Source organism: Rhamphochromis sp. 'chilingali', assembly GCF_963969265.1.
Source record: "Rhamphochromis sp. 'chilingali' genome assembly, chromosome: 4".
Classification (NCBI taxonomy): Eukaryota; Metazoa; Chordata; class Actinopteri; order Cichliformes; family Cichlidae; genus Rhamphochromis; species Rhamphochromis sp. 'chilingali'.
In genome coordinates, this window is record NC_137948.1 from 44,057,932 (window position 1) to 44,069,959 (window position 12,028).

Consider the following 12,028-nt stretch of genomic DNA (forward strand, 5'->3'; position numbering starts at 1 on the left):
ATGCAAGCCGTGTGCTTTGCACTGGGCAGAGGGGGGAGGGGCAGTAGTTACACTCGCAGTAGCACAGGAACAGAGCGGGAGGGAAGGAGAGAGAAAGAGAGCCAGGGACAACAACGTCACATTAGAAAGGTATAGTAATCATCCACAACTATTTTCAGTTGCAGATGATAAAGGATTCAGAAAGTTTATACATACAGGCCCATATGACAGAGAATGTGCATCTTCTTTTTGTTTTCATATTATAATTTATATTTAATTGTGTTGTGGTTTGCAGTGTTTTGTGTTGTTTCACTTTAAATTTGTTTAAAAGGAAAAAGCTGAAAATTTTAATAGTTAAAAGTTGAAATGTGAATAGTTGGTTTTTGTATTATATGATTTATTTATTACATTTTATGTGGATTGAATAAATAAAAGTATATTTACGGTACCCTAGAGACAAAGTACATACAAACTCCAAAACATGTAAAAACTGTACAAAAGACAACAGCGGTGCTCCAGAATGCTGGGCGCAGTGGTGAGCGTTTGTTACCTAGTGGCTACACAAGCCAGGAAGTACCAAGTTTGTACGTGCTTTTTGGAGTTTGTACGTGTTTTGTCTCTAGGGGGCACCGCATATATTTATATATAAACATACATAGATAAAACCACTTTTTCTTTTACATTAGTAATTCCTTTTGTGCAAAATTTTATATTATTGTTAATAATAAATTAATTAAAGCAACAAAACAACCTGAAGAGCCGGTTCGGAGCTGAAAGAACCGGTTCTCTAAAAAGAGCCGAAAATCCCATCACTACCTTTTAGCAGGCTTTCCCATATGGAAAAGATATTTATAAATCTTATAAAGTTTGTATCTGTCTTGTGTGAAACTTGTACGAAAAGCATACAAGAGTGAAAACAGATATAAGATCCCTAGAAAAATTTGATAAATGAAACTTGTATGTTTTGGATACTTCCTGGAACAATATCTGAAAGTAATGAGAAAGTGGCCACATGAGTAAATCATATAAGCCTTATATGATTCACTATATGAAGTAGGCCACATCTGATGCAAGTTTTTACTATTCCTTTTCAATTCAATTCAATTTTATTTATATAGCGCCAAATCACAACAAAAGTCGCCTCAAGGCGCTTCATAGATACAGAGAAAAACCCAACAATCATATGACCCCCTATGAGCAGCACTTTGGCGACAGTGGGAAGAAAAAACTTAACAGGAAGAAACCTCCAGCAGAACCAGGCTCAGGGAGAGGCGGGGCAATCTGCTGTGATTGGTTGGGGTGAGAGAAGGAAGACAGGATAAAAGACATGCTGTGGAAGAGAGACAGAGATTAATAACAGATATGATTCAATGCAGAGAGGTCTGTTAATACATAGTGAGTGAGAAAGGTGACTGGAAAGGAAAAACTCAATGCATCATGGGAATCCCCCGGCAGCCTACGTCTATTGCAGCATAACTAAGGGACAATTCAGGGTCACCTGGTCCAGCCCTAACTATATGCTTTAGCAAAAAGGAAAGTTTGAAGCCTAATCTTGAAAGTAGAGATAGTGTCTGTCTCCTGAATCCAAACTGGAAGCTGGTTCCACAGAAGAGGGGCCTGAAAACTGAAGGCTCTGCCTCCCATTCTACTTTTAAATACTCTAGGAACAACAAGTAGGCCTGCAGAGCGAGAGCGAAGTGCTCTAATAGGGTGATATGGTACTACAAGGTCATTAAGATAAGATGGGCCTGATTATTTAAGACCTTGTATGTGAGGAGCAGGATTTTGAATTCTGGATTTAACAGGAAGCCAATGAAGGGAAGCCAAAACAGGAGAAATCTGCTCTCTCTTTCTAGTCCCTGTCAGGACTCTTGCTGCAGCATTTTGGATTAGCTGAAGGCTTTTCAGGGAGTTTTTAGGACTTTCTGATAATAATGAATTACAGTCGTCCAGCCTGGAAGTAATGAATGCATGAACTAGTTTTTCAGCGTCACTCTGAGACAGGATATTTCTAATTTTAGAGATGTTGCACAAATGGAAGAAAGCAGTCTTACATATTTCTTTAATATGTGCGTTGAAGGACATGTCCTGGTCAAAAATGACTCCAAGGTTCCTCACAGTGTTACTGGAGGCCAAGGTAATGCCATCCAGAGTAAGAATCTGGTTAGATACCATATTTCTAAGCTTTTCAGGGCCGAGTACAATAACCTCAGTTTGATCTGAATTAAGAAGCAGAAAGTTAGCGGCCATCCAGGTCTTTATGTCTTTAAGACATTCCTGCAGTTTAACTCATTGGTGTGTGTTATCTGGCTTCATGGACAGATAGAGCTGGGTGTCATCTGCATAGCAGTGTAAATGTATGCTATGTCTTCTGATGATGCTGCCTAAGGGAAGCATGTATAATGTAAACAGAATTGGTCCTAGCACTGAACCCTGAGGAACTCCATAATTAACCTCAGTGTGTGAAGAGGACTCTCCATTTACATGCACAAACTGGAGTCTATTAGATAGATATGATACAAACCACTGCAGCACAGTACCTGTAATACCTACAGCATGTTCTAATCGCTCTAATAGGATATTATGGTCGACAGTATCGAACGCTGCACTGAGGTCTAGCAGGACAAGCACAGAGATGAGTCCACTGTCAGAGGCCATAAGAAGATCATTTGTAACCTTCACTAAAGCTGTTTCTGTGCTGTGATGAGCTCTGAAACCTGACTGAAACTCTTCAAATAAACCATTCCTCTGCAGATGATCTGTTAGCTGTTTGACAACTACTCTTTCAAGGATGTTTGATATAAAGGAAGGTTGGAGATTGGCCTATAATTAGCTAAGACTGCTGGGTCTAGAGATGCTTTTTGAGTAAAGGTTTAACTACAGCCAGCTTGAAGGCCTGTGGTACATAGCCGATTATTAGAGATAGGTTGATCATATTTAAGATCGAAGCATTAATTAATGGCAGGACTTCTTTGAGCAGTTTTGTAGGAATGGGGTCTAAAAGACACGTTGATGGTTTGGAGGAAGTAATTATTGAAGTTAACTCAGAAAGATCAATTAGAGAAAAAGAGTCTAACTTAACATCAATGGTACTAAGAGTAGCTGTAGATAATATTACATCTGTGGGATGATTATTGGTAATTTTTTCTCTAATGATAAAAATGTTATTTGTGAAGAAGTTCATGAAGTCATTACTAGTTAACGTTAAAGGGATGGTTGGCTCAACAGAGCTCTGACTGTTTGTCAGCCTGGCTACAGTGCTGAAGAGAAACCTGGGGTTGTTCTTATTTTCTTCAATCAGTGATGAATAGTAAGATGTTCTGGCTTTGCGGAGGGCTTTCTTATAAAGCAACAAACTATTTCTCCAGGCTAAATGATGATCCTCTAAATTTGTGACATTTCCTCTCCAGCTTACGAGTCGTCTGCTTTAGGCTACGTGTTTGAGAATTATTCCACAGAGTCAGGTACTTCTGATTAGAGACCTTAGTTTTCACCGGAGCTACAGTATCCAGAGTTGTACGTAGTGAGGAGGTGAAATTATTAACAAGATAATCGACCTCTGTTGGGGTAGCGTTCAGATAGCTGCTCTGCTCTGTGTTGGTACAGGGCATTGAAGATGATAACAGTGGGTGGATTATATTCTTAAACTTAGTTACAGCACTTTCAGAATCAGAATCAGAATCAGAATCAGAATACTTTATTGATCCCTGGGGGAAATTATTTTTTGTTACAGTGCTCCATTTTAAACCAACATTAAGACAAGACAGACAATACGCTAACTAAGAATAGTACAATATATACATACATACATACATACATACATACATAAGTCACTTATAAATAAATATTTGGAAAAGAAACATGTGTAGCTGTAGCAGCAAACAGTGTGTTAAGTGGATGCGTTGTACAGGGAGATGGCCACAGGCAGGAATGATTTCCTGTGTCGTTCAGTGGTGCTTTTCGGTAATCTCAGTCTCTCACTGAACGAGCTCCTGTGACTGACCAACATGTCATGGAGTGGGTGGGAGGTGTTATCCAACATTGTCTTTATCTTGGACAGCATCCGCCTCTCCGACACCACCTTGAGGGAGTCCAGCTCCATCCCCACAACATTGCTGGCCTTACGGATTAGTTTATTAAGTCTGTTGGCATCTGCGACCCTCAGCCTGCTCCCCCAGCATGCAACAGCATAGAGGATCGCACTGGCCACAACAGACTCATAGAAAATCCTCAGCATTTTCTGGCAGATGTTGAAGGACCTCAGTCGCCTCAAAAAATAGAGACGACTCTGGCCCTTCCTGTAAAGTGCTGTGGTGTTTTTAGCCCAGTCCAGTTTATTGTCAATGTGTACTCCAAGGTATTTATAGTCCTCCACAATGTCAACACTGACCCCCTGGATTGAAACAGGGGTCAAGTGTTTCCTGGTCTTCCTGAAGTCCACGATCAGTTCCTTGGTCTTTGCCACGTTGAGCTGCAGATGATTCTGCTCACACCACGTGACAAAGGAGTCGACCACAGCCCGGTACTCTGTTTCATCATCCCTGCTGATGCATCCAACCACCGCAGAGTCATCAGAAAACTTCTGAAGATGGCATGTCTCTGTGCAGTGGCTGAAGTCTGTGGTGTAGAGGGTGAAGAGGAAGGGGGAGAGGACAGTCCCCTGTGGTGCCCCTGTGTTGCTAATCACCTTGTCAGACACACACTGTGGGAGACGTACATATTGTGGTCTTCCTGTCAGGTAATCAACAATCCAGGACACCAGAGAAGCATCCACCTGCATCGCTGCTAACTTATCACCCAGGAGGGTCGGCCTGATGGTGTTGAAAGCACTGGAAAAGTCAAAAAACATGACCCTCACAGTGCTCGCCGGCTGGTCCAGATGGGTGTAGACACGATTGAGCAGGTAGATGATGGCGTCCTCTGTTCCGAGACGAGGCTGATAAGCGAACTGAAGGGGATCCAGATGTGGTCTTACTATGGGTCGCAGCTGGTCCAGGATGAGCCTTTCCAGGGTCTTCATGATGTGGGAGGTCAGTGCCACGGGCCTGTAATCCTGGGGGCCACTGGGACGAGGCGTCTTTGGTACAGGGACGAGGCATGATGTCTTCCACATCACCGGGACCCTCTGCAGACTCAGACTCAGCATAAACAGTTTATGAAAGACTCCACACAGCTGGGGGGCACAGGTCTTGAGGACATGGGGACTCACTCCGTCTGGTCCAGCAGACTTGCCTGAGTGAAGTCTCCTCATTTGCATCTCAACCTGGTATTGAGTGAAGGTGATGGGTGGGGGAGGGGTGTCAGGAATCTCACAGGAGGCAACATGTGAAGAGAGAGGCTGGCACAGTGGTGTGGCTCTGGATTCCAGGCTGACTGCAGGTGAGGTTGTGGGGGTGGGAGCAGACACTGTGGTGTCGAATCTATTGAAAAACAGATTCAACTCGTCGGCTCTATTCTCACCTCCCTCAGCTCCCCTGCTGTTGGTTGGCCTGAATCCAGTGATGGTCTTCATGCCCCTCCACACCTCTCTCATGCTGTTCTGCTGGAGTTTCCACTCCAGCTTCCTCCTGTAATTGTCCTTAGCCTCTCTGATCTTGTCCTTTAGTAACACCTGGACCTTCCTCACCTCCTCTTTGTTGCCCCCTCTGAAAGCCCTCTTCTTGTTGTTGAGGATGGCTTTGATGTCCTTAGTCACCCACGGCTTGTTATTTGGGTAACAATGAACAGTCTGAGCTGGAACAATGGAGTCGGTGCAGAAAGTTATGTAGTCTGTGATACACTCAGTAAGCCCATTGATGTCCTCGGCGTGAGGCTCACAGAGTGTTTCCCAGTCGGTCACCTCGAAACAGCCCTGTAGTTCCGCTATTGCCTCCTCTGACCACCTCCTAACAGTCCTGGTGGTCACAGGTTCCCTCCTCACAATTGGCACATAGCGGGGGGTGAGGTGAATCAGGTTATGATCTGACCTACCAAGTGGGGGGAGGGAGGAGGAGCTGTATGCATCCTTGACGTTAGCATACAGTAAGTCTAAAGTTTTCTCTCCCCTGGTGGGACAGTCCACATATTGTTTGAATGTTGGTAGTGTATTGTCCAGTGATACATGGTTGAAGTCACCCGAGATCACAATAACGGCACTCGGGTGCTGAGTCTGTAGCCGAGCTATGGCAGAGTGGATAGTGTCACATGCAGCTGTGGGGTTAGCAGAGGGGGGAACATAAACAGCCACCAAGATGACGTGAGAGAATTCCCTGGGTAAATAATACGGCCTGAGTCCAACAGCACACAGTTCAGTGTCCGGGCAACAAATCCTTTCTTTGATTGTTATGTTGGCAGGGTTACACCACCGGTTGTTAACTAAAACAGCAAGCCCACCTCCTTTACGCTTACCGCTAGCGATGCTGTCCCTGTCCGCCCGAACAGTGTGGAAGCCTTCCACGGAAGCATTCTCATCGGGAATGACCTGGTGCAGCCATGATTCGGTGAAACACATCAGGCTACACTCTCGGTATTCCCTCTGACTCCGTACCAGTGCTGAGAGCTCGTCGATTTTACTTGCCAACGATCGCACATTTCCCATCACGATAGACGGCAGACACGGTTTAAACCTCCTCCTCGCTTCGAGCCTCCGCTGTCTCACCGTCACCTTTTTTCTTCTCTTCTGTCCTTGACCTCTGCATCCCCGATGTGTTTTCCTCCAAATTTCAGCTGGTACTTCTGCGGGCACTTCTGCGGGCCTGGCCAGCGAGCCGGCCGGCATCAGGGCGATCAGCTGATCTCTGGAGTAAACAGTCCGTGCGTGTAGGAGATGTGCCGCGGTCCCGTTCCATGATAAAAGTAACAGTTCCACGGCCACCAGAAGAACAAAAACTCTCTCAATCCACATGATTGAGTAAGAGATAGAAAACGGAGGAAAATACAAGTCAGAAAAAAAAAAGAATACGTAAGAAAAAAGAGCTAAACTAAGAGAAAAGCAGGAGCGACTGTAACAGGCTGCACGCTGGTTGGCGCATGCGCACTATGATTCAGAAAGACATCTACTGTGATAAAGTCTACTCTCCACCACTGTGTAATCAATTATTGTAAATGTAAATGTTATCAGGAAATGATCAGACAGGAGAGGGTTTTCAGGAAACACTGTTAAATGTTCAGTTTCTATGCCATATGTTAAAACAAGATCTAGAGTGTGATTAAAGTGGTGGGTGGGTTCTTTTACATTTTGACAGAAGCCAATTGAGTCTAATAACAGATTAAATGCCATGTTGAGGCTGTCATTTTAGCATCTACATGGATGTTAAAATCACCCACAATAATTATTTTATCTGAGCTCAGAACTAAATTAGATATAAAGTCTGAGAAATCAGACAGAAACTCTGTGTAAGGCCCAGGTGGACGATAGATGATAACAAGTAAGACTGGTTTCTGAGTTTTACAGCTGGGGTGGACGAGGCTAAGCATCAGGCTTTCAAATGAATTAAAAGTCTGTCTTGGTCTTTCATTAATTAATAGGCTGGTGTGAAAAATTGCTGCCACACCTCCCCCTCGGTCTGTGCTTCGAGATTTCTGATAGTTAGAATGACTCGGGGGTGTTGATTCATTTAAACTAACATAATCATCCTGCTGCAACCAGGTTTCTGTAAGGCAGAGTAAATCGATTTGTTGATCAATTATTAAGTCATGTACTAACAGAGACTTGGAGGAGAGAGACCTAATATTTAATAATCCACATTTCACTGTTTTACTCTTTGGTACAGATGTGGATACTGTATTGTTCTTTCTTTGTAATTGTTTATGTTTAAGTTGTTTGTTGCTGGTTTTTAGTTTGTTTTTTGTCTGTTTGGGAGCTGACACAGTCTCTATGGAGATGGGTTTTTGGGGGGGGTAGCAGGAGGAGAGAAGCTGCAGAGAGGCGTGTAAGACTGCAACTCTGCTTCCTGGTCCCAACTCTGGATAGTCATATTTTGGGGGGTTTAATAAATTTGTCCATATTTCTAGAAATGAGAGCTGCTCCATCCAAAGTGGGATGGATGCCGTCTCTCCTAACAAGACCAGGTTTCCTCCAGAAGGTTTGCCAATTATCTATGAAGCCCACATCGTTTCTGGGACACCACTCAGACAGCCAGCAATTTAAGGAGAACATGCGGCTAAACATGTCACTCCTGGTCTGATTGGGGAGGGGACCAGAGAAAACTACAGAGTCCGACATTGTTTTAGCAAAGTTACACACCGATTCAATATTGATTTTAGTGACCTCCGATTGGCGTAACCGGGTGTCGTTACTGCCGACGTGAATTATGATTTTACTGAATTTATGTTTACCCTTAGCCAGCAGTTTTAAATTTCCTTCAATGTCGCCTGCTCTGGCCCCTGGAAGACAATTGACTATGGTTGCCGGTGTCTCTAGCTTCACATGTCTGAGAACAGAATCACCAATTACCAGAGTTTGACCCCCGGCGGGTGTGTCGCCGAGTGGGGAAAAATGGTTAGACACATGAACGGGTTGGTGGTGTACCTGGGGCTTCTGTTTAGGACTATGCTTCCTCCTCACCGTCATCCAGCCGCCCTCTTTCCCCAGCTGCTTGGGGTCTGCCGGGAAACAGCTAGCGGGGCCTACGCTATCTTCGGCTGCACCAGCTACAGGGGCCTGGCTAGCTACGGGTGAATGAAGGGTTCGAATCAGAGTCTCCAATTCAGTAATCCTGGCCTCCAGAGCTGCAAATATGCTACATTTGTTACAGATATCATTACTGCTAAAGGAGGCCGAGGAGTAACTAAACATCTGACACAATGAGCAGGAAAGTGCAGGAGGGACAGGTGAAGTAGCCATGGTGCTAACGAGTCGGCTACGAGCTAAGCTAAGCTAGCGAAACACCAAAGACACAGTGAGCTGGTAGGCGTACACCCGCTCTGACTGCTATGCTTATAAAAACACTGACAGTGTGAGAGGTCGGATGATCTGATATCCTCGTGTTGGTGTTGTTCCCAGACCATCATGAAAATGTTGTTCCAGGTTCAACATTGCAAGTGACCAATCACATTGTTGTGACGTTATTCCTTTGCGCGCCAAGCCATTCGTGAATTTATGAAATTCCAATGTTGCAAGGACAATATTAATTCTGCTTACTGTTTATTAAAGGGTTACGGTTAGGGTTAGGGTCAGGGTCCGTTGATCGGCGGACAGAGGCGGTTTCACGCAGCTTAAGTACAGTTTTTTGTTTTACGCCGGTTTTTCCCGAAGTCGCAAAGGTATGACGTCACAACATTCTGATTGGTCACTTGCAATGTTGATCCTGGAACAACATTTAGTATGATGATCTGGGAACAACACCAACACGAGGATATCAGATCAACCGTGAGAGGTCACAGTTATCCTGATAGCAAGAACAATTCTGCAACACTATGATCCATGACCAGTGAGACCAATGCTCACTGGTCAGTGTTGAAACTGACCTCCCAGCCCATTGTTCCTTCAGTGCTGCTAGTTTCAGTCATCATGCAAATGTCCCGTTTATAAGGTTGGAAACCTGCAGTCAGCTGAGACTGAAGATGAAACGTTTCTCAAACATCCAGATGAACAGAATCAGAGACAAGTTTTATAAATCACTACCTTTGGTCCACCAGTGTAAACGAGGGGGGAAAATAGACTTTTAAAAAAAATATTTCAGCACCCCTACTGTAGTGTCTGTAACACTATTAAACTGCAGTTTTGTGTATTATATTTTTCTAGCTTTATTTTTATAGAAATGCAGAGTTTTGTTGGCCGATTCTGTTTTCCAACGTTTTTGTTAGTGTGACCAACCAGTTTGTGTTTATACTGGTTTTCTTTCTAATAACTAGAAGGAAATATGCTTATCTTTAGTGTAAGGTATTATTTTCATAGCTAAAGTAATGATTAGAATTACAACTTTGCCAAACTGCAGCAGGTTATAGATTTTTCTGCTTTCATCCGTCTTATTTTACCTCACCCAACAAAAGCAGTTGCAGCAGATTTATGTAGCAACATTTGTATCACATACCTACAAGATGCCTTAAAAGATACCTGTTTCTCTTTTTCATTCGTGTCTTTCATTTTCCTCATAACTGGATCCTTTATCTCAGGGGCGGGGCAATCCACTGTCCTGCAGGTTTTAGATGTCCCCCTGGGACGGCACACCTGAGGCTTGGAGTTCCCCACACCTGCTTTATCTTATTGATTATTTGTGCTAGCCTGTGGCTGGCTTCAAGCTCCAGCTTTAGTTTTAGCCACTTTGCATTTTTTAGCAATTAAAATAACCATGTTCAGCTGCATGAGTATAATATCTGATTAGGTTTGTTCTTATGAACATTATCACAGTGGTTCCCCTGCATTTTACTTTGGTCTGTGCATCTTCACTCACAGTGAAGAGCTTCCACACTAAGGACATATCAGTGCGTGCACGGCTATTTGCATGGGCTGCTGCGTGGGTGCTGTGCATGCATGAAATGGATGAGCTAATAATTGGACAAGCATGATACAAGCGAGCCGGTCACCAGCCGAGAACATCGTCCGGTTCTCGTCCCCGGCAGTCAGTCGGTGCATTTTTTAATTAAATATATGTTAAGTAAATTCTGTCTTTCCTGTGACTCTGTGTGACGTTTTCATGTTTGTCTGTTCTCCCCTATGCAGCACACCAATGATGGAAACAGAAAATTTCACCATCTTCATCAAAAACAGCATCCGCTTCCCAACCTTCAACTACACCAAGTATCACACACCCTTATATGTTGACATTAAGGCTCGTCTGTAACATCTGTTTGTTTGTTTAACAAGGACAAATTATTCTGTTTTCACATTATTGCTCACTTTAATGAAGAAATGTTATATTCAGACTACTGAGTTGTGAAGAGAACGCTTTATCCCCGATAACTGTCACTCTGAATGCACTGGCACTAACACTGGAGTTGACATTTGCAAAGCATTCAATGCAAAACACTGTCAGCTCTGCATTCAAGCCAAGGATGCAAAATGAATATGAATCAGTGTTGATATAACTGCACAGTACCGCCAATTTAAAGGGAAAATTAAGGACTGTGAATAGATGGAGAGATCAGTTTCACTGAGCAGGAAAGGGTTCTGCTGTTTTTGCAGGGATGAAACCCCAACAGGTGACATTAATTAGCTAGCATTAGCATCTGTGTAATTCACTGTTTCACTCATGCTTCAATGTAAAGTGTAATGTTAGCCAAGCACCAGACTGAGCAACGGCAGCCTGCTCTGACAGGATGAGACACACTGGCTAATTCAGTTGAAAGCTGTTATGTCGTTATCACAGAGAAGTGTGTGCTACAGGAGGAGTCTCCATCTTTGTGCATACTTGTCACGTCTCAGATCATCAGACACATTTTATATTAGCCAAAGATAACTTGTGTGAATACAAAATGAGGTTTTTAATGATTGTTTCTTTTATAAATGTAACAAAACCGTTCAAAACTGGCCTGTGTGGAGAAAATCGCCCACTAAACCTAATAACTGGTTTTGCTACGTTGGCAGCAAGGCTTGGAATGAAGAGTTTGTGATAACTGGTCACACTAAAGCATCTCAATCTGGCAGAAGTCGGGAATTTGACTTGGTGTTCAGAGAATGACTTCCTGGTGTGTTTTGGATGTCCTGCTTGCACTGAGTGCACAGCTTGTTGGCTGAATAGTCTGCTTCAGGACTTTTTGGTAGTGACCAGACCATCACACCACCATCACCACTATGTTTGATGTGTATTTTACAAAATGCACATCATACCAAACCTTTAATGGGATGCAAACCTTCCAAAAGAAATACAATCTTTGCACCACCCCTTGAAAATTGCTTTGTAACCCTTTCCACACTGACAGATATCAATGACTTTGATTCTGAGCTGTTTCTTTAGGTACTGGCATGCTGCTGTTTGAGAACTCTTAGGCTACTTCACTTTGTTAGACAGGTAATCAGGTAATTTCTTGAATCAACAGTTCTGGCTTTAATCAGATTTGAGTCGAACAAAGTGAACTCTGCTTTCCAAAAGAAGCGGTTAACCACAGTAGTACATAATCGAACAACATT

General features: G+C 43.4%; 1 protein-coding gene across 2 annotated transcripts in view; it reads left to right on the forward strand.

Annotated features, from left to right (window-relative positions):
* p2rx3b (purinergic receptor P2X, ligand-gated ion channel, 3b) overlaps nucleotides 1-12,028 on the forward strand; it is a 42,266-nt gene that overhangs the window by 9,853 nt on the left and 20,385 nt on the right. For both annotated transcript variants that reach the window (XM_080881543.1, XM_080881542.1), the window contains one exon: nucleotides 10,622-10,699. In XM_080881543.1, the coding sequence (XP_080737669.1) occupies nucleotides 10,622-10,699 (78 nt within the window). The remainder of the gene's footprint in view (nucleotides 1-10,621; nucleotides 10,700-12,028) is intronic.